At 50.8% G+C, this 25,501-nt stretch overlaps 1 protein-coding gene across 5 annotated transcripts; it reads left to right on the forward strand.

The window, feature by feature from the left end:
• The first annotated feature begins 2,424 nt into the window (after positions 1 to 2,424).
• Positions 2,425 to 16,235, forward strand: LOC122488215 (leptin). 5 transcript variants are annotated; one of them, XM_043589432.1, is made up of 3 exons: positions 2,425 to 2,825; positions 12,267 to 12,438; positions 13,552 to 14,190. In XM_043589432.1, the coding sequence occupies exons 2-3, from the start codon at positions 12,295 to 12,297 to the stop codon at positions 13,906 to 13,908; spliced, it is 501 nt and encodes a 166-aa protein (XP_043445367.1). In that variant the 5' UTR covers positions 2,425 to 2,825; positions 12,267 to 12,294; the 3' UTR covers positions 13,909 to 14,190. The 5 variants fall into 5 exon arrangements, with proteins under 5 accessions (XP_043445367.1, XP_043445364.1, XP_043445366.1 ...); XM_043589429.1 differs by having other exon boundaries at positions 2,662 to 2,825; positions 13,549 to 16,235; XM_043589431.1 differs by lacking the exon at positions 2,425 to 2,825 and adding an exon at positions 2,885 to 3,502 and having other exon boundaries at positions 13,549 to 14,190.
• Positions 16,236 to 25,501: the final 9,266 nt, after the last annotated feature.

The following is a 25,501-nucleotide window of genomic DNA, read 5'->3' on the forward strand; positions in this document are numbered from 1 at the left end:
TGTCTTCCCTCAATAAATACTTATTAAATAAGTGCAAAACAACCAGGCTCAAACAAAGTAACTATGAAGGACATTTTTGAGATATTTGGGGGACTTTGACTGTAGACTTGCTCTTTCACGATGCTAAGGAATTACTATTGTGTGATAATGGTCTTGTGGTTATGTGGAAATGCTTCTTATTTTTTAGAGTTACATACTGAAGTATTTAAGGATGAAATGACATAATGTTTGGGGGCACCTGGGTGGCTCAGTCGGTTGAGAGTCCGACTTCGGCTCAGGTCATGATCTCAAGATTTGTGAGTTCGAGTCCCACATCAGGCTCACTGCTGTCAGAGCAGAGCCCCCTTCAGATCCTTTGAAGCTTCTCCCAGCTTGTGCCCTCTGAAAAATAAATAAGATTTGGGGCACCTGGGTGGCTCAGTCGGTTAAGCGTCCGACTTCAGCTCAGGTCACGATCTCATGTTCCGTGAGTTCGAGCCCCGCGTCGGGCTCTGGGCTGACGGCTCAGAGCCTGGAGCCTGCTTCCGGTTCTGTGTCTCCCTCTCTCTCTGTCCCTCCCCCTTTCATGCTCTGTCTCTCTCTGTCTCAAAGTAAATAAACGTTAAAAAAATAAATAAATAAATAAACAGGACTTTAAAAAAAAGGAGAAGAAATGTTGTGATGTTTGTAATTTGCTTTAAAATATTTTAGCCAAAAAAAAAATAAATGAAGCAAATATAGGAAAATAATAATTATTAAATCTAGGTGACGGGTATATTGCCTACTTTCCCGTATGCTTGAAATTTTCATTTAAAAATATGTCTTAGTGGCACCTGGGTGGCTCAACTGGTCAAGCATCCCACTTCAGCTCAGGTCATGATCAGGTTCATGGGTTCCAGCTCTGCACCAGGCTCTGTGCTGATAGCATGGAGCCTGCTTGGGATGCTCTCTCTCTCCCTCTCTCTTTACTACCCCCCCCAAAAATTTTAAAAAATAAGAACTTTTTTTTTAAAAAACCCTCAACATTATAAAAAATTAAATGCTTCATGCTAGGTCCTGGACTATGAACTGGGGATATAGCTGTGAAGAGAACAGACCCCTGCCATGTTGGTGGAGCACACAGCCTTAAGGGAACGTGTCTCCATCAGGAAGTTTCCAATGCAATCTGATGGTGCTGCCTGGACCCGTGTCAGCCTGGCTTTCCTGGTTCTCTCTACACCATCATCACTGAAGGTATGTTTCCCCACGTTTTAAATATCTACCTCTCAGCGGCGGTGAGTCTGGAGGAATCCCCAGACTGTGGGGTGCACAGAGTGCACGTCGGAAATCAGCTCTGTGGTGCATAGTGTCCCTGGGGCTCCATTCAGGAAACTTTTCCTGGGTCCCCACATATGCCTGGCACTGTGAAGGTACCAGGACTTAGAAGGAGGATGGCCAGACCCCTGCTTTCCACTGGCAGCCCTAGGAGGAAATGGAGGAGCTCACCCAAGCCAACGGGAAGGAAGGGAGTTGGCTGGGAAGGCCACCAGGACAAGCTACTTCAGTGAGGGAGGAAGAGACCCCCCAGTGCAATGGGGCGATTCCACTTGGAGAAGGGCTGGATGAGCAGTCCTGCAGGCCCGCCCATGACTGGCAGGAGCCAACGGGCAGCGTATTCTCTAGTTCAGGGCTTGGCGAACTTTCTCTCTAAAGTGCTGGATAATAAACATTTTAGGCTTTTCAGACCAAGAGGCAACATCAGAGATACGTGGCTACAAGAGGGGAAAAATCCCCCCCCCTTCAATTTTGTTGGACAAAATTCAAAACTATTTATGGTCCCCCAAATGGAAATTTCATATCGTGTCACGGGGCCTTAACTGTTCTTTGTATTATTATTTTTTCAACTCTTTGAAATGCAAAACCCATTCCTAGCTCAGGGCCATACCAAAGCAGGTGGGGGCAGGATTTGGCCCACCCATGTAACCTGCCAGCTGCTACCTCCGGAGGTGGGTTGGTTCTTAATGGAAGGGTTTGATGTCAGAGCCGCACTTTGCGGTGGGGACGGGAACGGGCCGGATCTCGTTGTTGGCTCCTGGGCTCCCGGCCCATCTCTACTTACCAGCTAGGGGTTCTGGGGCAATCACTTAACCACCCTGGACGTCAGTTTCCTCGTCCCCGAAGCCCGACAGAGGCTCTCAGGCTGGGTTTCGTACATTCTCCTGGGTACGTGGGAAATACAGGACTCACGGGCGCGCAGAGCATCCCCAAAGGCTGCGGTGCCCGCTCCTCCTCACAGCCCTCGGGAGAGGGCAGCGCACCCAGTATAGCGCGGGGGCGGGCCCCTCACCACCCAGGTCCGCGGGCCTGAGCACTGGCAACCGGAGCAGACCCCCATCCTGGGCGGGGGCGCGGGGTGTGCCCGGCGGGGCCGCTCCAGCTAGCACTGGCCTCCCAGGCGCCCGGGGGCCGTCGGGTCGCGCGGCCCGCCCAGCTGTCGGTGCGCCTCCGCTTAGTGGAGGGCGCCGTCCGAGCTCCCAGCCGGCTTAAGGGAGCCCCTCGCCACCACCCTGGCCCGGAGAGGTCGGGATCTCAAGGACTTCCCACTCCCGCCAGACGTCCCCAGCCTTCCGGGCCGTAACCGAGGGTGCGCGCGTGGCTCCCGGCGCAGCGGATGCCTTCCCTCGAGGCCCCGGACCCGCCGCCGCCCGGCCCTACGGTGTCCAACGCTGCCCGGCAGGGCGGGGCGGGAGCTGGCACTCGGGGTGCGCCCGGGCCTGCCGGCCAGTTGCGCAAGTTGTGCTCGGCGGCTATAAGAGGCGCGGGCAGGCATGGAGCCCTGGAGGAATCGCGGTGCCAGCAGCTGCGAGGTAAGGCCCCCGCACGCTTCTTTTCCATTCTCCGAGGGTCTTTCTTGGCAAGCGACCCCACCCCGCCCTTCCCTGAACGCCGGGGGAAACTGAGGCGGGCGAGGGGCAGGGCAGATGCCCTGGTTCTGGCCTTTGGTGGCTTTGTACCAGAGTTCTATCGGGAGAGAAGGCAGCCGGGCAGATCTGGATTCGTGAGCTGTGCCGGTGCCCATGGGGCAGGAATCTGTGCCATGGAGCCAGCCAGGGTCCCAGGAGACTGTCAGAGCAGCCAGCGCCGCTGCTGAGATGCTTGGGAAATTGCCTTGAGCACACCCCCAAAGATCAGGGTACCCTGCCCCCATCTGGAGGCGATAAAGTTGAGGGTGCTGGGGAATTCTGGTATGAGCGTTCAGTTCCTGAAGTCTAGCTTCGCTCTGCATAGAATTCAGGCATCATTTTCCAGTGGGGGTCTTGATCGCCGAAGTCTGAATGCCAGTGGCTGAGGCGGAGGCCTAGAAACAGGACCACTGCGGAGTAGAGGTGGAGAGAAAACTGTCAGGAAGAACCTAAATATCTCAGAGAAATTGTTCTGAGTCTCAGCACATCTGGCCTCAAAGCCAAGCAAATTGCTTTCTTCACGATGGATAAAATTGGGGTATTCTGAGGTTATAGAGCAGCGGCTCACCGGAAGTCCTATGGTATGTTTCTCATTGTTACCACCTCTCTGGTCAATACCGCAAATGCCCACTGTGGGCAGGTGAGACCTACTAGGCCTGCCTATAGTCCGCCTTCTCTCCTGGCTTGGTTTAGATTTCACTGTGGGTGTGGTTGCCTTTACATTTCAGTTTCTATAGCTTCAAGATGGTGGCATTTTGGAATTGTGAATCTTTAAATACAGTTAGATCCAAGACAAGTGGCCTGCTTGTCATTTGAGAATAGCAGTTTTGGAAAGGAGGAGATAGATGATTGATTTCTGCTAGAAGGGTGGTCTTGCGGGCAGAGGGCGGGTCCTTGCAGGCACCACCCCGGGAGCACGACGGCTCCCCTTTGTAGGAACTGACCTCTGTCATCTCTCTTATGTTCATTCTGTAGAGTTCCAAGGTGGGCGGCAGTCAGCTGGGACCGCTGGGAGCGAGGGTACCCAGTCTCTTTCTCACCAGGTTCTGCAGAACATAGTGCCTGCCATTCTGTGTCCTCAGGAGCAGAGAGGATGCCATGCTGACCATTTCTCTTATTTAGGTAGGGGGAAAAGGCAAGAGAAAAACAGTGGATGTTTTTAGGTTCTTCCCTCTTCAAGCGATTGAGGACATTGGGCTGAGGGGAACATTTCCATGTTGGCCAAAGGAGCGTCCTCCTCATATTTTGTACATCTTATGCCCAAAATAACTCTTCTTGGTATTTGGGGGAAATATTTTCCTCCCCCTCCGTTCCAGGAAATGTCTCCAAGCGCCAAGGACAGAGCCAGGGAGATTGCAATGAATTCCTGCCTCTCGGCCCCAGGCAGATGCCTCTCGTGTCTGAGTGGCCCATGCAGGGTGCGGAGGTGGCCACTTGGGAGAGCCCTCCTCACAGAACGCAGGTCTTTGTCCCCGCTCCTGCCTAGGTGCCGCCCAAGGGAACAGAGAGGAGGGACTTCAGGGGAGTAGAGTCCTTGTGTGTGTGCATCCTTGAACAGCATGCATGTGATTGAAAGGAAAGTCGGGCCAAATTGTCCTGCAGTCGGTCAATCAGTAAGCCCTGTCCTCCCCAGCAGCAGGATTCCAGTGGCCATAGCTCTCCATTCTGGCCTGCCAGCCCAGAGCCTTGAAATTCTTCTTTGTCCGCACAGTCGTCTCAGAGAACTAGAAAGAGGTTGTGTCTGCCGAAAAACAGCACACCTGATGCCGGGGCTCATAGAATTCTTTGCACCGATGCCATGTGTGACAACGGATGTGCCTTACTTCTCAGCAAACTGCGTTTTACAGTCTTTCCTGCTCAGTTTGTCAGCTGCCAGGAACTGGGTCGGTGATCGATGCCCAGGCGGACGTCTCACTGATGTCACTGAAGATTTCATCCCGCATCTGTGTGCACCTTGAGTTTGTTCTCTGGGGAGAAGCGCAGACACAGTGGGAGAAGCCACGGTGGGGAGAGAAAGGAGGGGCAGCAGTCTCTGAGAAGGAAGGGCTGGAGGCCCAGAACGCTTCCTAGGGATTCCTGCTGGGCAAAAGCGAATTCTACGATGTGACTTTAAGATAGGGGCAGGCGAACCACGGTAGAGTAGTTTAACCTGGTGAGACAGGGAAGATCAGAGATGGGAGGGATTTTGTTTATTCTTTCAACAAATATTTAATGAGCACCTACTCTGTGCCCGGCCCATGGGAGATGCTGGAAAAGTGGCATGCCCACGGCTCCTGTGCCCGGCAGACATCACAGCTGATCGAGGCACCCTCTCCCTCGGAGTCTGGAGGCAGCTTCAGATTTCCCTCCACACGGTGCTCCAGGGAGCCGCTAAAAATTGATCAGACTGACACCAGAATTGAAACCAATTCGTAATCCTTGATGGGATCAGATCTAAGGGTGGTGTGTGACGAATGGGAAGAATATAATCCCCACACCCACACCCCGGCTGCTGGTTAAGCACGTTACTGTTTCTCAGACAAGGCTCTTGATTGCAAATAAGAGAAAACCACTCATGCTAGCTCAGTGTGTCAAACAATATACGGCAAGCAACATCTGAAAAACCAAACCCTTAGCAGGGCATCACTCATGGTAAGGGGGAATTTTCTTTCTTGATACTTCCTTTTGCGTGTGTGCATCTATATGTCCCTTGGATATAGAAAAATATATTCAGAGGGTTGAAATATACTCAAGTGAGTGTAAGTAGAAGAGTATCTCACACTGGAGGCTAAGGACAGGGAGGGCCCAGAACCAAGAAGGTCAGGAAACAGAAAGAAGGTCAGGAAGGAGCACAGGCACTGACTGTAACTCACCTGTCAGTGGCTGAATGAACTCTGATCTTTCTCAGCCACTGCATGCACTTGAAGGCAACTGTGGCTACCCCGGAGCTTCGGAGCCCTCAATGGAGACAAACTGGGCTCTCTGAAACCTACTTTAAATTCCTGGGAGAGATGCTAATTGACTTCATCAGGGTTTGGAGGAGGAAGAGATAAGGAAAGAGAGAAGAGTATTCATGGTCTCTTGCCTATCACTGGTCATGCAAACATGGACTCCAGGGCCTGTGTGTGTGTGTGTGTGTGTGTGTGTGTGTTATGAGTAGGGCAGATGCCCCACAGGTGGAATCAAGCCTGGGACACTGCAGCTCTCTAGCCTCACATGTTCTACCCTTCCGCCATATTGAATCCTCCTGAACCCACCCTAGTTTTCCCCACCTCCACCCTGTCGCCTTGGCCTGGAATGCCTTCCTTGTCCTCTTCCCCTTGGGGGAACTCCTGTCCTTAAAGTCTCAGTTCAAATACTGCCTCATTTGCAAAGCTGTCTTCACCTCCCCAGAGTCACCCCCTTCCTCTGTGCTCCCCAAAGTCTATGCTCATAACCTTTATGGGATTGGGTTAAGATGAGTTATTTAAGCTTCTGTCTGTTCCACTGGATTCTGAGTAGCTTAAATAACCAGGATCCAGTCTTCCCTGTCTCTATTCATCCTTTGTTTTTTTCCCCGTCCCCAAGGCCCTTCCAGCTTGGAATTATGGAGAAAGGAAGGAAGGGAGAGTAAAAGGAAAGGATGGGAGGGAGCCCGCAGGAAGAATTTCTGCCGGGAGAAGCACAGACCATCCAAAGCTTTCCCTCATAATTAAAAGTAAATACTACATTATTTGAATTTAATTCACACCAGCACACTAGAAATTATTGAAGAAAGGGGTGTAGAAATCCCAATAGCTGGGGGAGAGAAGAAGGAAGAGAGAAATGTGTGCTGGGCTCCTGCTAACCTCTGACACTTTAAACCAGGAGATGCATGGGACTCTGGATAACTCAAGGCTAGCAGCCTCCGCCAGCAAATTTTTCTGTGACTCTAAGGTCTCCCCATCGCCCCGACTGCTGTCATCAGAAGGCTATAGGCAGCCTGACCTTGGCCCAGCACACCCTCCAGCCTGTATAAAGAGAAGCACCCCCCTATCTTGACATAACAGGCCCCACATGGTCTGCCTCATCCTCTAGGACCAGAGGGAAGGTGAAGGAGGTCACATGTGGAGGCCATCAGCTTCTTGGGGAAATGGGAGGTGAGCTTGTCTAGGAGGAGAAGGCAGAAGTGGGGGGGTGGGGGGTAGGTGGCACCTGCATAGACGTAGAGCAGGGCTGGGAGGAGTCCGCTAAGGATGAATACATGTGGAGCCAGCACTCAGGACCTGGCTGAACTCGGAGAGTGGGAAATTATGGGGGGATCGGAGGTGTGGTTATATGAGCCTCTCCTGCTGGCCTTGGAACTGTTTTCTGTGATGACATTCCCTTATCTAGTGCTGCCCTGGGAGGCTCCATTTTCTGGCTTCTCTCTTTTCTTCTCCGATGCACCCATGACAGGGGATGCCAGTAGAGATGACAGGGAGTGGCTGGCAGGGTCTTAATTAAAGGAGAGGGAAGGCAGCAGGAGGCAAAAACTAGTGACCAGGAGGCCCAGAGGATGAGCAGAGAAGTGCGGGGTGGGGAGCCAGCAGAGTGGAGGGGAGGCCACTGACCATGCCTCCCCCAATGTTACCTATTTCCTCCACAGGCTCTGCTTGAATAATGGTCAGAGAGAAATAAAAGAGACAGGATGTTGTATCAACACTTCAGCAGCTCATCTTTTAACTAGCAGAAAATGACAGCTCCTAAATGTTCAAAACCGTTTTGGAAACTTCTAGAGGGAAAAGGTTTTGCAGCCCAGGCAGCTGGCTGACATTCGCCTTTCTCCTCCCCATTTCTCTCACCTCAGCTCTCTCCAGCTAGGCACTCCTGGGTCTCCATCTGCGGCCCCGTCCATCTGATTGTGACTCCCAACCCGAACTGTCAGCTGGATGGGTCCCCCTGAGGTCCCACCAGTCGCAACGAGCGAATCGGCAACGTCGCACCTCCCTCCTGCTGCCTTTGCCAGTTTCCACCTCCATCCTTCACGTCATCTGGGCTGAAAGCATTAGCCTGGGGACAGTCAGAGCCCCTCACTTCTGCAAAAGAAGCCTAGCCTCCCTACGCGGCACTCGGTGCCCAAGCCCTCCCCACCTCCTGGCCCTTTGCACCTCCCGTGCGGGCTGTGAGCCCCCCGTGTCCTCAGCTCGTAAGTGTTCTTCAGCCTCTGAGTCCTCGGCCGGGCTGCCCCTCTCCTCCACCTTCACGAACCCAGTTCCTCCTCACTCTTACGGCCCTTATCAAATGCCACCTCCTCCAAGATGCCTCCTTGATCTCTTAGCTGGCGACAACAGCTAACGTGTTGACCATATGCCGGGGAAAGAGCTAGCACTTTACCTACGTTACTTCATGTCGTCCGCCGAACGGCCTCAAGTGGGAATTACGATTTGTATCATCCCCATCTTACAGCTAAGAGAAATGAGTCTGAGAGAGTTTGGCAAACTTACCCACGGTCCTGTACGCCCACTCAAGCAGAGTCCTGCTGAACTTCACAGCCCATCCTTGTACCCGCGACTCCCTCCCCTCGGTCACCCAAGGCGTGCTATCTGTTTAAACATTCCTCCTTGCACTGTAGCTAATTATGTAAGCCAGTTGGTCAAGAGCACAATTTTGTTCTTCACTTTTATCTCTAGCAAATAATTCATGTTAATGTTTAACCACACGAAATACTGCGGCATATTCACTGGGCTTCCGGAAAGACCAGGAGTCTTCAGCCGGTCCCTCACTAGTCCTGATTCCTGACTTCCTGTGGCTCCATGCATGTCTTTTTTGTCTTTGAACCTGGTCCACGGTGGACGATTAATACATGTTAGCTGTCAACTGTCAGCTGTCCATTGAGTAATTATTATGTATAAGGTGCTGGGCTCAGTGAAGTTATAGTCGCCATCTTGAATTATTCCTGCCCTGTCCAGTCCCAAACTGTGCTCTCACCAGCCACCTGTACCACCTTCTTGGACCACAGCCAGACCCCACTCAGGTATTGACACTCAGATGAACCCAGGAAGACTTGATATCCACTCTTTTCTGATGCCCACATCCAGGTGTATAAATTAACTAGCATTAAATTTGGCTGCATTTAGCAGAGACCCATAGCGGCTTAAACAAGACAGAGGTTATGTCTCTCTCACACACACAACACAGGTCCGGGGATGGGCAGTCTGAGGCCAGTATGTCACCTTGGCCCCACAAAGTCCTCAGGGAACTGGGTTCCAGCTCCCTACTCCATCATTCATAAGGTGAGGCCCTTGTCCTCATGATCCAAGATGGCGTCAGAATGCCGGCTGCTATATCCACAATCCAGGCATGGGATGGAGGAAGGGATTAGAAAAGAAGAGGCAAAGGCACATAACCCGAGAGCTGCCACAGAGTACCTCTGCTGAAATTTAATTGGCCAGACTTTTTTTTTTTTAATCTTTATTTTTGAGAGAGCCAGAGACAGAGTGCAAGCGGGGGAGGAACAGAGAGGGAGGGAGACACAGAATCCAAAGCAGGCTCCAGGCTCCGAACTGTCAGCACAGAGCCCCCCTTGGGGCTCGAACTCACGAACCACGAGATCATGACCTGAGCCAAAGTCGGACGCTTAACGGACTGAGCCACCCGGGCACCCCTGATTGGCCAGACTTTAGTGGCGTGGCCAAATCTAGTTGGGAGAAGCTGAGAAATGTTGTATTTATTCTGGGTGGCCACATCCCCATCTAAACTTGGATATAAATTACTTGGAAAGAATGGAAGAATAGATATTGGAGACAACTAGCAGTCTCTACTAAAAGGGTTCGGTCTGTTCATGTTTGTGTACGTGCCCATGATGTGTGTTATGTGTGTGAGCACGTGTGTTGTGTATACTGGTGGGCCACGTTCTCTCCACCACTTTGATCCCAGATGGGCTTGTTATGAGTCCTCTGTGGAGCTCCTCTAAATCTGGCCTCTCCTCTTAGGCAGATCAAGCCTCAGCTTCTCAATGCAAGGAACTACAATGTATTTTCTGCATCCACCGAAGCATGTTATCAGTGGTGAGAGAGGGGCTTGTAAAACTGTTTTCCCATTCAGGTGTTACAGGGTGGCCATTATGTGAGAGCGACTGTGACCAGAGTTAATCTGGCAATAAATTCTCTTGGGAAGGAGGGTGTCATTAACGCAAGAATCCTAGCAAAGGGTACCCCTCAATCTTGTGCCGCAGGGGAAACGCCCCAAAATACCAGGCACCCTGTTGGGATGACCCAAGGCGAGGAAAATGCTAGATTCAGCGTTGGTTACAGGTAGTGTTGCCCCAGCGTTTTAAGCCCTGCCCAGTAATCACGCAATTCCAAGAAAATGCTGACCTTTCCTACCCCCACCCCACCCCCCACCCACCCTTCAGCACACACACACACAATATGCAGGGGCTTGACAGGTTCATGTCATTTACTCTTTTGAGCCAGTGGGTATTATTCCATTTTACTAATGAGAATGGGATGCTGTAGGGAAGTTAAGTATTTGCCTAGAGACTCATAGCCAAAAAGGGCAGAGCTGCTGGCTGAACCCTTGGGGCCTAACCACTATTCTCTCCAACTTTCTTAGGATTTCGTGGAACCCTGTTGGGGGTTAGCGCCACTGAACTCCCTTCCACAAACATTTGGTGCAGGTGTTTACTCAGGTAATCAGTAGGTAATAGAGGGGGTGTCAACTTCTTAAGAAAGAAAACAAGCACAAAAACGCCTGAAGGGCCCCTCCTGAATTACCTAGTATTTTTCATATTTGAAGTTGATTTGGTGGCACAGTCTCATAGCTTCATCCTAGAGCCAGGTATTTGTTTCCATCCTCCAGCCATGGTCTCTGGAGGTGCCTGGGTTGAACATTGGGGTGGTTTGTAATTTGGGGCTCTCTTTAAAGGCTGGAGAAACCGTAGGGTGGGGGGAAGGCACCCCAGGCTTTCTGCGTTAAGCAGAACCCCGACTCTGCCGCTTACCTGTTTGACTTTGGGCAAGTTAACACATCTTCTCGACCTTCGTTTTCCCACGTCTATGAAATTCAGATGAAAAGCATACCTTTGATCAAGCATTATAAAGAAAGAATATATAAACAGCCACTTTTTTCTATTATATTGCCAGCATACGAATTATACTAATATTGCCACCTGTGGACAGAAAATGTACAGTCTGTTTTTATCAATACCCAGATGAGGCAGAACATAAAAAGCAGAGATTAACTTTTTGGCCATCTCCAGCACCTTCATGCTAATATTTACTTACATTTGATTATCATTTCAGGCTCATGCACACATACTTAGCATGGATCACAGGCTCGCATACATTTCACTTTATTACCTTTTGTCTTTCGTGTCTCCTTAAAACTGCTGCTTATTCAAGGATCTGCATATTATTAATATTAGAATTCATTGTTCCATGACTTTGAAAGTGTCAAACATTCTGGACGAACATGTTAGATGGTCTCTCCTGCCTCCACCAGCTGTTTTCTGGCCACTGTGCCCACCACTGTCCACTCTTACTGACAGCCGCTTGGTCTTTAATACCCAGCTCAGGTGACACCTCTTCCAGGGAGCTCCCTTTGTACTCCTGTGATATCTTGCACTTGTCCTTCTTGTACAGTTTGTTCTGCCTGTATTGGAATGGACTGCTTCCCTGTTTATCTCTCCTATTAAAGCATAAGCCACCTGAGAGTAGAGAACATCTATTATTCACCACTGTATCCTTGGTGCTCGGTGCTGTATCCGACACATTTGAAGACCTTCCACCAGTGCCGGGCGGGTTCAGGCTCCCAGCGGGAGAGAAAGGAAGTTATAAAGCCAGTGAGAAATGCCATCACAGAGATATCAGCAGGCCGCTGTGGGAGAGTAATGGAGAGGACAAGTAACGTAATCTCTAGTAATAAGGGTAGTAATAGAGTACATTTCACAACACCTTTAAAGCTCTTGCACATGCATTATCTAATTTGATCCTCATAAAAGCCTCGAGGTAGGTATATTGCAGGAGATGGAGGTGGAGGTTTTCGTGGTTATGGGATGTGCTTAAAGTCATGCAGCTATTAAATGGCTGGATTCAGACCAGACCATAAAAGCTGGTTCTTTTCCTCGCAGCATGCAATCAAGTCGAATCGTCACCACCATGTCCATTTGCTCAGGCCCTGGCTTACTGCTCTGTGATCTATCCCACACCGCATCACAGAGGTGGTCAGGTCTTGCCTCCCCAAGGAAATGCATTTCATTAATGTACTTCTAGATAATGAATTGTCTTTGACTCTGAGGAGATGATCACTATGGCACAAAGCGAGTCTCCTTTTTATCCACGTCTGAAAATATGGTTGGCCACAGGGCATATGGGTGTTTTCTGAGATCACCGGCGACTTGCTACGTGTGGTTCCTTCTGTTTGCAGGCCCGAGACATACATCCCGGGAAGGAAAATGCTTTGTGGACCCTTGTGCCGATTCCTGTGGCTTTGGCCCTATCTGTCCTATGTTGAAGCTGTGCCAATCCGAAAAGTCCAGGATGACACCAAAACCCTCATCAAGACGATTGTCACCAGGATCAATGACATTTCACACACGGTAGGGAGAGCCTGGGAAGACAACAGGTTTGCCCATGGGGGAACCAGGACCTCAGATGTCAGCTGAAGCCTGTGCAGCCACATGTAGGGGCCATGGTGGCCTTGACTCCTCCCTACCTCACGAACAGCCGCTTCCTACATGCGGGCTGTATTTGGAATTAGGAAGACTAAATGTGAATCTCCACACTTTGGTTCTCTATCTGTAAAACCTTAAGCTAGTTCCTCCATGTCTTTAAGGCTTGGTTTCATCAGCTAGCTAGTACAGTCCTCACAGGGTTGTTATGAGATTAAATTAGATAAAGCAACTAGATAAACCCTCTCATAGAACCAGACCACAGTGTGCCTTCTTTAAAGGTTTTTCGTTGTGGGTTTGGTAGCCCCCAGTCTTAAAAGCCTGCTTGCTTACCCAGCATGGGGCAATCTAGAGACTTCCACGTCTCCTGGACACCATACGTGTCTGACAGTGGCCTCGGACAGCTCAGAACCAGAGTCTTGGGCATTTTATGGAGAGCAGCGTGTGAGTGTCCCTGCTTTCACGGTAGCTATCCGACAAGGCCACACGGGGTAGATCCAGAGTGTCCCAGCTTGGGTGGTGCAGAAAGTGAGGGCTGCAGGCCACCCCCTCCTGGTATCCAGCGTTATTGGAGCAGAGGAGTGAGGCGGGGCCGGCCTTGATCCCTGAGGGGCCAGAGGCCTTGGAGGACCTGACTGGGAAGGAGGTGTCCTCTGGGAATGGAAGGGTGTGAGGATGGCTAGGGAAGGGGCACTTAGGGAGGACCTCAGTGCCTGGGGAAGAGACTTAACTAAGCAGGAATCGGGCCTCATGGCTGGTTCTACAGCAGAGGTCATTTGGAGGAGGGAACGATCTTTGAAGATCCATCTGGAAGGGGAGGGCAGGGTGATTCGGGAAGGGCAGGAAGATAGAAGTCCAGGAGATCAGCTTGGAAGCTTGGCAGTCCCCGGGGCACAAGAATCAAGGGCCTGGGCCAGGGCGGTGAGGAAGGGGAGAGGAGGCAGCCAAGAGAGCGGACCTCCACATTCATGGGAAAGGCCGAGAGCCTTGCAGAACCAACTTCTCTGAGCCCCTGCTCTCCCTTTTCCTCTCGCACAGCAGTCTGTCTCCTCCAAACAGAGAGTCGCTGGTCTTGACTTCATTCCTGGGCTCCACCCTGTCCTGAGTTTGTCCAAGATGGACCAGACATTGGCCATCTACCAACAGATCCTCACCGGTCTGCCTTCTAGAAACGTGGTCCAAATATCTAATGACCTAGAGAACCTCCGGGACCTTCTCCACCTGCTGGCTTCCTCCAAGAACTGTCCCTTGCCCCGGGCCTGGGGCCTGGAGACCCTCGAGAGCCTGGGCGGTGCCCTGGAAGCCTCACTCTACTCCACGGAGGTGGTGGCCCTGAGCAGGCTGCAGGCTTCTCTACAGGACATGCTTTGGCGGCTGGACCTCAGCCCTGGGTGCTGAGGCCTGGAAGACCTCTCGTCCCAAAGTCGAGGAGAGAACCCATGGCTCCCAGGTGTCTTCAGCAGAGAGCCTGTGTGGGTGTCCTTTATCCAGGCCCCAGGCCATTAGTCTCTCACACCTTTGAGCCACTCTTCCAAAGGCATAAGCCTTCAAGGCACGAAACCAAAGATAGAATGCATGATTCCGTGCTCACCGGGAAGGGAGACCCACCCGGCAGTGAACCGGACCTGAGGATCTCACAAAAGCCTTCCTTCCTGTGCCACCTCCCCTCTCACCGCATGCTTCAGCGTGACCTGGGGTGATTTCAGGAGGCACCCGCTGAGCCTTTGGACCATCAAGCGAGGTTCTGAGAATTCTGAGAACACCATGACGGTTACATCCACATAGCTGCAAACTCCCAAGCAACACATTATTTATTCTGCGTTTTATCCTGGATGGATCTGAAGCAAAACAGCAGCTTTTCCAGGCTCTTTGGGGCCAGCCAGGGCTAGGGATGCTGCTTCCAGCCCCGCTGGTGGGCCTGGCTAAGGCAAACCCATTTCTATGTGACTTGAGGGCTCTCAAGTTAGTTCTTTGGTAACTGGTTTTGTTTCTACCGTGACTGATGTGAAATTACAGTGTTTGCAATGGCATTGCCCTGAGCAGATCTCCAAGGACCAGGTTCTTCCAAAAAGAAGATGAATTTTGTCAAGTGTGATATATAGATGTGTGCACCTGGAGGTGGGGGAACGTGTTAGTGGGAAGGGGAAGGATCAGAATGTATTTTCTGAATTACATTTGTGTGATGGGCTCTTCGGATGGGGTGGAGTCAGTTTCTCAACTCTGCAGCCACTTAGTGTGGTTTTCTGGAAAATGACAAAGGAGATGACTCCTTTGGGGGGGGTTGTGGGGTTTTGGCAGCCACCTATGGAGGGAGGCTGGGGACTGTCTATTGGGACAGTTGTGAGCTCTGGCCTTCTCCAATTGCAAGAGAGAGGTCTTATCAGGGAGTGAGGATCCCTCACTGGAGACCATGATCCCCAGAGCAGGGGTCCTTGGAATGGCCCTTGGAATGGTCTGGGGATGATCCCACACTGGATTTATTACATGGCAGTACCCCTACTTGGGATTTGCATGCCAAATTGTGGTTCTCATCAGACTGGCCCACCCAAAGCACGACCATGTTTCCTACCCATTTGGTGTGGATTTTTATTCCAGTGGGAAGGTCTGTGGGCTTTAGCGGGTGGTCCCAAAACTTGGGCCAGCAATGCTGAGTGCCAGGACTCCCGGGCCGGGCTGCCAGGAGCGCCTTTCCCACTAGAGGTCATGGTTGGTGGGATGAATGAACAAGGAGGCTTGGGTTTTCCACCGTCCTGCCACTGTTATGAGGCCATCACGTGACAGGTGGTGGATCTGTCCAAGGAAATTCGAATCAAAGCTATCAAAGTTCAGACTGAGCACCTACTTCGCGCTCAGCCCTGATTGGTGCTATGGGCTAGAGAAGCTCACCAAGTAAACGTTAAAATCCAGTCTTGCCCTCAGGGACCTTGCATTCCCGATGGTAAAAACTTTACACAGCAGCCCTAAGGCTGGCCTTTCACCATGGTAACCAAGCTGCTGAAAGAGTGAGCTCCTGGGCAGGTGGGAAATGCTGGGCGGAGGGTGGCAGTCCTCAGGGGCCCACTGGCTAACCCTGCTTGCACTTGGTAGCATTTTTGCTTTTCAGGGCCCGGCAGCATTAATTACCGTGTAGCCACATCCCTTTGAAGCAGCTTGGCTGACAGTTTAAAAATGAGAAAATGCCTGAGACCATAACAGCTGATAGGTAGCTGGGCCAAGACTAGAGCTCAGGTCCTCTGGCTCCCCAGAGTGTCCCTGCAACCAGGTAGTGCTCCCCGGAGGTACAAATAGGCACTGGGCAAGGGAGACCAGGAGTGATTGCTGGGAGAGAGGAGCTGGAGGCAACTTTGCAGGAGGTGAGGGATGTGAATTGCCTGGAGGGTGGAGGCTGTTTTGTTGGCGCTGAGACACCAGGGTGAAGGCACGTGCAGCCAGTTACAAAGAAAGGCAGACAAAGGACAGACGAGAGGGAAAGGGACACATGGAAGAGGCCTTCTGCGGCAAAGAAGTTTGATATCGAAAGGGTTAAGAGTTGAAAGTTCCAGGGCAGAGCGATTCACGAAATGGACAGAGTAAGGCCCGTTCTGGAGAATACGACCTAGATAATCACTACCACCCAGTCAGGCTGGGATCTTTTAAGCCTTTCATTCACCAAAACCGGGCACTGTGGCTTATTCTCAGAGTGTAAAAGTTCTAAAATGTAAATGATTGTCTTTTTTTTGTAACTTCAACAATTTTTTTGGTTGTTAAAAAAAAAAAAATCCAAATAAATTAACTTTGCCCCCTGGTCTTTGTTCTGTGTCACCCTTTGCGGAGGGGCTTTAGAAGAGCTATTGTGGGTGACAGGCCACGGCCTGGCTGGCCTCCAACCCCCACTGGGTTCAGCTCTGCCCGGGCTTGGCCACAGCCGGCCGCCAGTTATTCAGGCTAAAGGATTCCCCCAAAGCACAGAGCTGGCAAAATGAGCACATTCTGTGGGTCTGCAAATCAGCCTTGAGAAGCGCCAAATTGTTTTTTAAGCAAAAAAGAATGACAACAACAACAAAGCTATAAGCAAACAAACAACGTGCAGCCTAACAGCAGACCCAAGCAGGTGCATCGACCCTGGGAAAGACAGGACTCCTCTTGTTCCGGGCGCAGAGCACAATCGTCTCTGCGGTGCAGTTAGAACGTGACAGTTCCAACCCAGGGAGGACTGGAGGTGGGGGTGGGGGGCTGGCCCATCCAATAATCACTTCCATGGGCAATTTCAAAGTATAGTTGACAGCGGCCAGTCCTTTCCTGACTACTCGTTTAAGTGGTGGAGGAAAGGGAGACAGAGCTGCGGAATGAGGAGAAACCACAGCCGGGGGGGCGGGGGGTATCGGATAAGGCGGGAACAGCCTAAATGGGTCACTTGGCAACTCGGGAAGTGGCTGGCCTCTGTACCCGTGAAGACTCCTGTAGCTGCAAGTGACAGAAACCCAACGCAAACCAACTTAAACATAGAAGGATTTGGGGTGCACATTGCTTAGAAGCCCAGCATGGTCTCTTACAAGACTTTCCTCTGCACTCATCCCCAAGGACCTAGAAAGGTACCAATGCCATGACCTCTCCAGTCCCTGCCTGCCTGAGGTGGGTAGCAGGGGCTTGGGGACAATGGGTTTGCCCCTTGGTGGCCATCTGGGACTGTCTGAGATGTCTTGTTTCTGAGTAGGCACGAGCCTTAGTAGCTCCCCGAAGTGGTCTGGAAGGCAGCCCGCAGTAACAGGGGTCTCGGAGCAGAGGCCTGGAAATGTTGTTCCCTTCTCGGTGAGGTGACTCCCAGGGTCAGAGTGGAAGGGTATGTTCTTCAAGTATCCTTCCAGAACCTTTCCCATCCTCGGGCATTCTCTTGCTCTCCCCCCGAGGCTGAGCTCACATCTCCCAAACAGCTGGCAGCGTCTGACCATGTCCAACTTCCAAAGGCAGGTCTTTTGCAGAGTCTGGTGAGAAAGAAGTCAGGTCAACCCAGCAGGACCTTTCAGAAGAACCCCATCTCAGATTCGTGCACAGCAGCATACAACCAAAAACATGACGCCCCGTTTCCCCTCAAAGAATTTAGAGTCGTTCATTCCAGGCTTTCACCATCAAGATCTGAGTCTAGTGCTGTCTGACTACCCAGAGTCACCGATTAGTTCACTGGTACATTGTCACCCTCAGCTCTTTGGGGTCCTTCCCCAGGAATGCACTGTCTCAGACCTGAGATGGTAGCGTGAGTCAAGGATGGAAAGAAGGTGATGGAGCCTCCATGCCCAGCCCTCATCTCAACCCCAGCTCCCAGCACAGAGGGTGCCTAACCCTTAGGCCAGTTACTTAATCCCTCTTAGCCTCAGTTTGTCATCTGTACAATGGGAATGTAATATAGCACCTTCATCAGAGGTCTTTAGAAGATAGGACGATAAAATATTTGGGAAGCGATTAGCCCCATGGGTGAGGTACAAAAAGCAGTCAAAAAATCATGTTGTTGTTATCGGTACTAATGAGTCAAGGAAGCAAAAGGAGTGAGAATTGCTTTCGCGGACAGCCCTCCTTGAGACAGTCACAGCTTTGATAGGGACGCCCGGGCACAGGGCTCCCCTGTGGCTCCTTAGGAAGCCCTCTCAGCCCCCACGGGGCAGCCAGAAGGTGAGGGGGAGAGGGAAGGTCCCAGTGGAGCAAATCTCAACCAGTGAGGAATGGGGGTCTGTGGAGAAATCCCCCAGCCTCCCACCCTCCGGAGGGGCAATTTTAAGGGGCAGTCTGTAGGACTGGGGCCTGGGTGCACACACCAGTCACATCCAAGGGGCATTCCTGATTGGCTTTTCCCCTTGCCTGGCCCCGCTGTCCCTGCTCCTCGCTCCTGCTTCCTAGCGTCGCCTCCTAAATACGCCTCCTGCACCAGAACCCTTGTCTCCAGTGCTGCCTGTGGAGCAACACAGATCAGGCAACTACAGAGCAAATGGAGATAGATTTGGATGCTGGGAGAACTGTGAAGCCAGACTCCAGAGAGGTGTAGGAACCACACACCAGAACTCAGAGAACCGTCCCTAGGAGCCCAAGGGAGAAAAGGAGAGAGGGTTCCTGAGGAGAAAGGAAATCCACTTGGGGAAAGTTTGGCATGGGAAAGAAAGCGAGGACAGGAAAAGGAATCTACTAAATGGAAGAATGACAAGATAAATAAGGAAGGGAAGGGAAGGGGAAGGGGGAGGGGGGGAAGAGGGGAGCAGAGGAAGGAAGGAAGAAAGGAAGGGAGGAAGGAAGGAAGGAAATGAAAAGAGAAGAAATAAATATAAAGTTAACATTGCCAGGGTCAGCTGGGTGGCTCAGTCGGTTGAGCGTCCGACTTCGGTTCAGGTCATGATCTCACAGTTCATGAGTTCAAGCCCCGGGTCAAGCTCTGCGCTGACAGCTCAAAGCCTGGAGCCTGCTTCGGATTCTGTGTCTCCCTCTCTTTGTCTCTCTGCCCTTCCCCCACTCACACTCTGTCTCTCTCTCAAAAATAAACATTAAAAAGCAAACAAAAAACATTGCCTGTCTTAGTGCATGTGGGCCTGCTAGAACCGAATACCTGAGGCTGGGTGGCTTGTAAACAACAGAAATTTACTTCTCACAGTTCTGGAGGCTGGAGCTTCAAGATCAAGGTGCCAGCAGCTTCCATGTCCGGTGAGCACCTGCTTCCTGGTTCGCAGACCACATCTGTGACTGTGTCCTCACCTGGTGGAAGGGGCAAGGGAGCTCTCCGAGGTCTCTCCTATAGGGCACTAATCTCCTTCGTGAGGGATCCACCCTCACCCTAAGCACTTTCCAAAGGCCCCGCCTCCTAACACCTAACCTTGGAGGTTAGGATTTAACATGAATTCTGGGGTGACACAAACATTCAATCTATGGCATTGCTTTACGATCGCTGATTGGAGGAAAGATCAGGTCAAATCAAGGGAGTCTCAACCACTGACTGTTTCTTGCATAAAATGTCTTTTTACAATAAAGGGACCTAATATTAGCATTTCTTCCTTCTACTGAGTTCCCATAGCCCCTGGTCACTCAGCGCAGCTCACGGGGAATCCTTTCTGTTGAGGTCTCACCCCTACACCCTTCCCTGCCCCTGACTGTAAGCCTGTGTGGACAGAGTCGCCTCGCCCCGGGCCTGGCTGTTGTGTGCGGCTCAGTACAGGCCCCCTGCTCTTACTTGGTGACCAAAGGAACTGAGACGCCTATAGTAACAAGCCTGTTATATCAGGTCAGCAAATTCTATAAAAAGCCTGAAAACAGCCCTACCACGAAAGGGTAAACTTCTTAAAATTCTGCTTACTCTTGGGGTGCCTGGGTGGCTCAGTTAGTTAAGCATCTGACTTTGGCTCAGGTCATGATCTCATGGCTCATGAGTTCGAGCCCCACGTCGGGCTCTGTGCTGACAGCTCAGAGCCTGGAGCCTGCTTCAGATTCTGCATTTCCCTCTCTCTGTCCCTCCCCTGCTCATTCTCTCTCTTTCTCTCTCAAAAAAAAAATAAACATTTAAAAAATCTCTAAAAAAAAGAAATTATATATATATATATATATATATATATATATATAGGGTTAGGTAAACAAGGTCAATAACATGTTGATAATTGTTAAAACTGGGTAATAGGTACACAAGACTTTATTACAGCAAACTCTCTACTTTGGGGCAGGATTTCCAGATCAACACTTTAGGGTAAGGTGCAGTCCAGCCTGGCCCCTCCACGGGTGGAAGCAGGAAGGGGCGAAGGGAAGAGGGAGAAGGAGAATACGATGTGGAGCTGAGTTGTATTTAACTTCACATTTGATTTCACTGCCTGGCAGATGTCCCAGGGCCTGGGGGGCTATGACAGACTGTCAGCGTGGGTGTGAAACAGCGAACTAAAACAGAGATTTAACAAATCAAACAAGGAGACAGTGGTGAGAGCCAGCTGCAAGATATTGGAGAGGCAAGTCCTGATGCTTATAAGGAAAAGCCAAAGGAGTGGAAATTAGACCCTCGGGTGTTGCCCTGGCTCTGCTGGGCCTTGGGGTGCCCCATGGAAGCCACGGAACTCCCCTTCTCCCTCCCCAACAGGGAATCGTGGTGTCCCCACCCCATGGCTGTCCCTCTGTATTAAATACAAAGTTATTGTAATAAAAAAACACTTCATTCCTACCTTCAAAACTTTGTCCCCGGGGTTCTGGATCTGGCTGCAGCCTGGAGCAGGGTCATCCCTTTTCTCCCCTGGCTTATGGCAGACCCGCCCGGGGTAAGAGCAAATCTCTGTTCCTCTCCACCCAGCCACCGGCACACCTGCTACAGAAACTTGAGGAGATTCGGAGGGTTCAGAGCGGGGCAGGCCAAGGGACCTACTCAGAGGGAGAGTGAGGCTTCCCCCTTTGGGTCTAAGCCAGAGCCCTTGGCACTGAATGCTATTGAACCTCAGACAGGCCCTTCCTGTCAAAGGCCAGTGTTTCATCTCAGGCAGATGTCCCCGAGGAATATCACAGACCAGAAAACCAACCCCGAGATCGCCTCGACTGTCCCATCCTATTTTTGGCCGTAATTCCTGAGGAAACCCCAACCCTCGTAGTTTCAACTTTTCTGTTTATAAAATCTGTGTATTTATCTGAGGGAAAACTAGCAGGTGCAGCACGAGTGGAGCTCCCCACCCCCACCCTGCCAGGCCTGAGACAGTGACAGAAGGGGACACCCCTGCTCCCTTCCACACTTGGGCTTGGACCTCCCATAGGACTCAAAATCTGGACCTGGTCTCCACAGGCCAGTAATTATTTGGAGATCACGGCAACGGCCCAGAAACCCCTCCTTACTTCAGGATGGAGAGATTTGTGACCTTTCATTCCTTACAAGAGCAAGGCAGCGTGTTTGTTATTCGTCCCACATACTGGATGATGGCTTAGAGATTTGGCCCAAGACTTGCCCAAAAGCTCGTATCTGCGGATTAGAACCTGAGCCTCCAGACTCGCCAGACCCAGAGGGATATAAGTGTCTATCTAACCCCCACCCCACCCAAGCCCACACCCACGTACGGATTTCCGGGTATCTTCTGTTTGCCGTCCCACCGCCTTCCCTCCCCATCAGAGGGACAGCCGTCTGGAAAAACACTCGCTGGCCACGTCACTGTCCTCATGTGAAGAGCTCGCAGTGTGGGTTGCTTGTGCACAGACACACACGGTGTGGAAGCAGACGCCTGTGCAGAGGGCTCCAGGGTTCACCCTCCGTGTGCTTACCTTCCACCAGCACTCCTGAAGCTCCCCGCATTAGTCGCCTGTCCTGTTACTTTTCCTGGGCAAGGAGCCCTTTAACCACAGATCAGAGGGAGCACCTGGGTGGCTCAGTCAGTTGAGCATACGGCTTTTGATTTTGGCTCAGGTCGTGATCTCCCGGTTTGTGGGATCAAGCCCTGAGTTGGGCTCTGGGCTGACAGTACAGAGCCTGCTTGGGATTCTCTCTCTCTCTCTCTCTCTCTCTGCCCCTCCCCTGCTCACGCTCTGCGTGTGTGTCTCTCTCTCAAAAATAAATAACTTTAGGGGCGCCTGGGTGGCGCAGTCGGTTGGGCGTCCGACTTCAGCCAGGTCACGATCTCGCGGTCCGGGAGTTCGAGCCCCGCGTCGGGCTCTGGGGCTGACGGCTCGGAGCCTGGAGCCTGTTTCCGATTCTGTGTCTCCCTCTCTCTCTGCCCCTCCCCCGTTCATGCTCTGTCTCTCTCTGTCCCAAAAATAAATAAACGTTGAAAAAAAAATAACTTTAAAAAAAAGTTTAAAGAAAAAAGAAAACCAACCCTCACCCGTCTACGTCCCCTCACTTGTATATATTTTATTTATACATTTGTTAACATTTCCCTCCTACCTCCACCCACCCCACCCCACCCAACACATATAAGCCCCTGACAGGCAAGGATGCTCTTTGGGTCTGTTTTCTTTTCTTTTAATGTTTATTTATTTTGAGAGAGATAGCATGAATAGGGGAGGGACAGAGAGAGGGAGAGAATCCCAAGAAGACTCCAAGCTATCAGCCAAGAGCCGGGTGTGGGGCTCGATCTCACGAAGCATGAGATCATGACCTAAACCGAAATCAAGAATCTAACACTTAACCCACGGAGCCACCTAGGTGCCCTGGGTCTGTTTTATTTTCTACTCTATCTCTAGCACTTTGGCCAGATCCTGGCCCAGAGTAAGTACAAAACAATTATTTGTTGGCTGAATGGGTATCCGACTTCAAGAGCTGAATGCACACATACACTTTGCATTTGGGCCATTAAGTTGAAGAACAGAAGAACACCCATGAGGGGAGGCAGAATTCTGGGCAGTCTGTCTACTTAGATGATCCCAAGACAGATATGGTTGCCAAAGCCTTGCCGTGTGGACGATGCTGGAGGAAGATTGGAGGTCAATAGGTAGAATTTAGCAGAAGGCAAATTTGGGCTTAAACTCACAGTTGGAGCTGCCCTACCATAGGGGTATGGGCGAACTTTTGCAGGGAAGCATCCCATGAGTCATGACTTTTAGTCTCCGTTCCCTTAAGTAGTCTCCTTCCACATGACTCAGAGCCTGGCCATGTGACTTGCTTTGCCCAATGGGATAATTACCATTCCATTGCCAACCATTCCGGTTGTATTAAGCATATTTTTTTAATGTTTACTTATTTTTTTATTTTTGATCAATGTTTATTTATTTTAAAAATTTTAATGTTTATGTTTGAGAGAGAGAGAGAGAGAGTGCAAGCAGGGGAGTGGCAGAGAGAGAGGGAGACACAGAATCTGAAGCAGGCTTCAAGCTCTGAGCTGTCAGCACAGAACCTGACGCGGGGTTCAAACCCACAGACCCGTGAGATCATGACTTGAGCTGAAGTCAGACACTTAGACTGAGCCACCCAGGTGCCCCTATTTTTTTGTTTTGTTTTTGTTTTTGTTTTTGTTTTGTTTTGAAAAAGAGAGAGAGAGCACGCAAGCAGGGGAAAGGCAGAGAGAGGGAGACACAGCAGGCTCCAGGCTCTGAGCTGTCAGCACGGAGCCCGACGTGGGGCCGAACCCACGCACTGCAAGATCATGACCTGTGCCGAAGTTGGATGCCCAATCGACTGAGCCCCCCAGGCGCTCCGAAGCATGTTTTTAACTATCTGTATTTTCTGATGCTTTGACATTTAGGGGCCTTGTCGACGCTAGAGGGACTGCACCCTCCGTGGTTAGCTAACGCCCAGAGATAACAAACAACTCTGCAGGGAGCATTCCTTCCAAATGCAAACTAACCAATCAGCCACCACCTCTGTTGGGCTCTCACACTCAGGGCCACAACCCCCTGCTCTAATCACCCCAGGGCCAGGTAGCAGATAACTAGAGCTAGCCCCTGTGCCTTAAAATCTGCCAAGATCATTCAAACTGGCCAATCCTAAACCTGCTTTCCCTGCCTGGCCTTGCTTTTCTGGTGTGGCTAAACCAGTGCCCAAATCATGTCCATAGGAATCATTCTCTAACTCTCAGTTTTGCTTCCTTCAAAATTGGGGCCATTCTTAGGTGGTGGCAATGGTGACCACCAAAAACTCCAGGCTTCTGCTCTGCAGCTTGGCAACTCCCCAAAGAAGAGAACTTCTCCTTCCTAATTATTCCAGCAAAAGTCTCAGGGCTGACTCTCATTGGCTTCGCTTGGATTACATGCCTCTTGCTGAGCCAATCGCGGTGGGCAGGGGGATACAGTACTCTGGTTGGAGAGATTTGAGTCATCCCAGAAACTGGGGAAGGGCTCAATCCCACTTGGAATGAAAATGGGTAAAGGGTAATTTCCCAAAGGAAAAAAGGGTTCAATTGCCAAAAAGAAAGAGGAATGGATTCTGGGAAGGCAGCAACAACAGACAACCTGTCCAGGAATGCTCTGAGCTTCTCTGTCCTGGCCTCTTTGATAGCCTTCCAGAGCCTTGTTCCAACATGGATTTCTTTCTACGAGAGCAAAGAGAGGGGGGGTTCACTTTGACCCTTTACTTACTCGTGTGAAGAACCAAAACCAGTTACAACTGGCTTTTAACTTCCAACCACACAGCGTCAAATTAAAAATGATGTTTGACCTCAGGCTTTGAAGAGGGTGTGACAATTGTCCTTGGCCCTGAGAACTTCTGAAAAGAATGGAGAATATTTTTTGCTATTGGTTATATTGGATTGGGCCTTGGTATGAAATCACCCAAATTGTCATTGTTCACGTTAGGCTTATTCTATTGGTCTCTCTGCTTTGTCTGGGGTCACTCTTTTCCATTGAGAAAATTGGTTCCTTTTCTCCTCCGTTATAATGGAGCTCGTGCTCCCAATACTTTATCTTATAAGGCATGGCTGGGTGCTTTACAATAAGCATGATGCCCATAACAATCCTTTACAGTAGAATAACACCTTCCTTCTAGAAAGGACTTTCACTCATTATTGTATTTGATGCCCACAATAACCAGGGTGTAGGAGTGTAGTATTATACTCCTCTTCTTTAGATATGAAAATAGACTCAGAGAGGGCATGTGACTGGCTGAAGGTCACAGAGCCCTGTCGCCTTGGGCAGAAGGAAAATGTTGGCAAGGAATAAACAGGCATTTCTTCGAGGCTTCATTTATTTACCAAGATTAGACTTTATTGCTGCAAAGCTAATCAGGACTAAAACCCCAGAGGAGCTAGTTTGCAGTATGCAAACCACAGTAGCTCAGAAGGAGCAAAACACAAACAGAGTCACAGGGCCACCCACAGCCATGACTAGAGCCCAGCCCAGCGTGTCTGCCCTTGGGCTCATCCACAAGCAAGTCCAAGAGACGCGGTCCCAGCCCGGCCCCCTGGAGAGCAGTTCTCCATTCAGCACAAGCACCCGGGAGCCTACATCTGTGGCTCGGCTCTTCTGTGGAACTCCTCCACTCCTACCTAGCTCCTCCTCTCCTCAGAGAGACTGGTACTTGGGCCACAGATGGGACTGAGGCTTTGGTCTACAGAGAGGGAAGGGATACGTCTGGTAGGGCCTGGAAAGCTGGAGA

Source organism: Prionailurus bengalensis, chromosome A2 (genome assembly GCF_016509475.1).
Source record: "Prionailurus bengalensis isolate Pbe53 chromosome A2, Fcat_Pben_1.1_paternal_pri, whole genome shotgun sequence".
NCBI classification, from domain to species: Eukaryota; Metazoa; Chordata; class Mammalia; order Carnivora; family Felidae; genus Prionailurus; species Prionailurus bengalensis.

Excerpts from the sequence above, each read along its gene's own strand:
- LOC122488215 (XM_043589429.1), top strand. The coding sequence starts at position 12,295 with ATGCTTTGTGGACCCTTGTGCCGATTCCTGTGGCTTTGGCCCTATCTG. Across the intron at positions 12,439-13,548 it reads TCAATGACATTTCACACACG|CAGTCTGTCTCCTCCAAACA; the intron begins GTAGGGAGAGCC and ends CCTCTCGCACAG.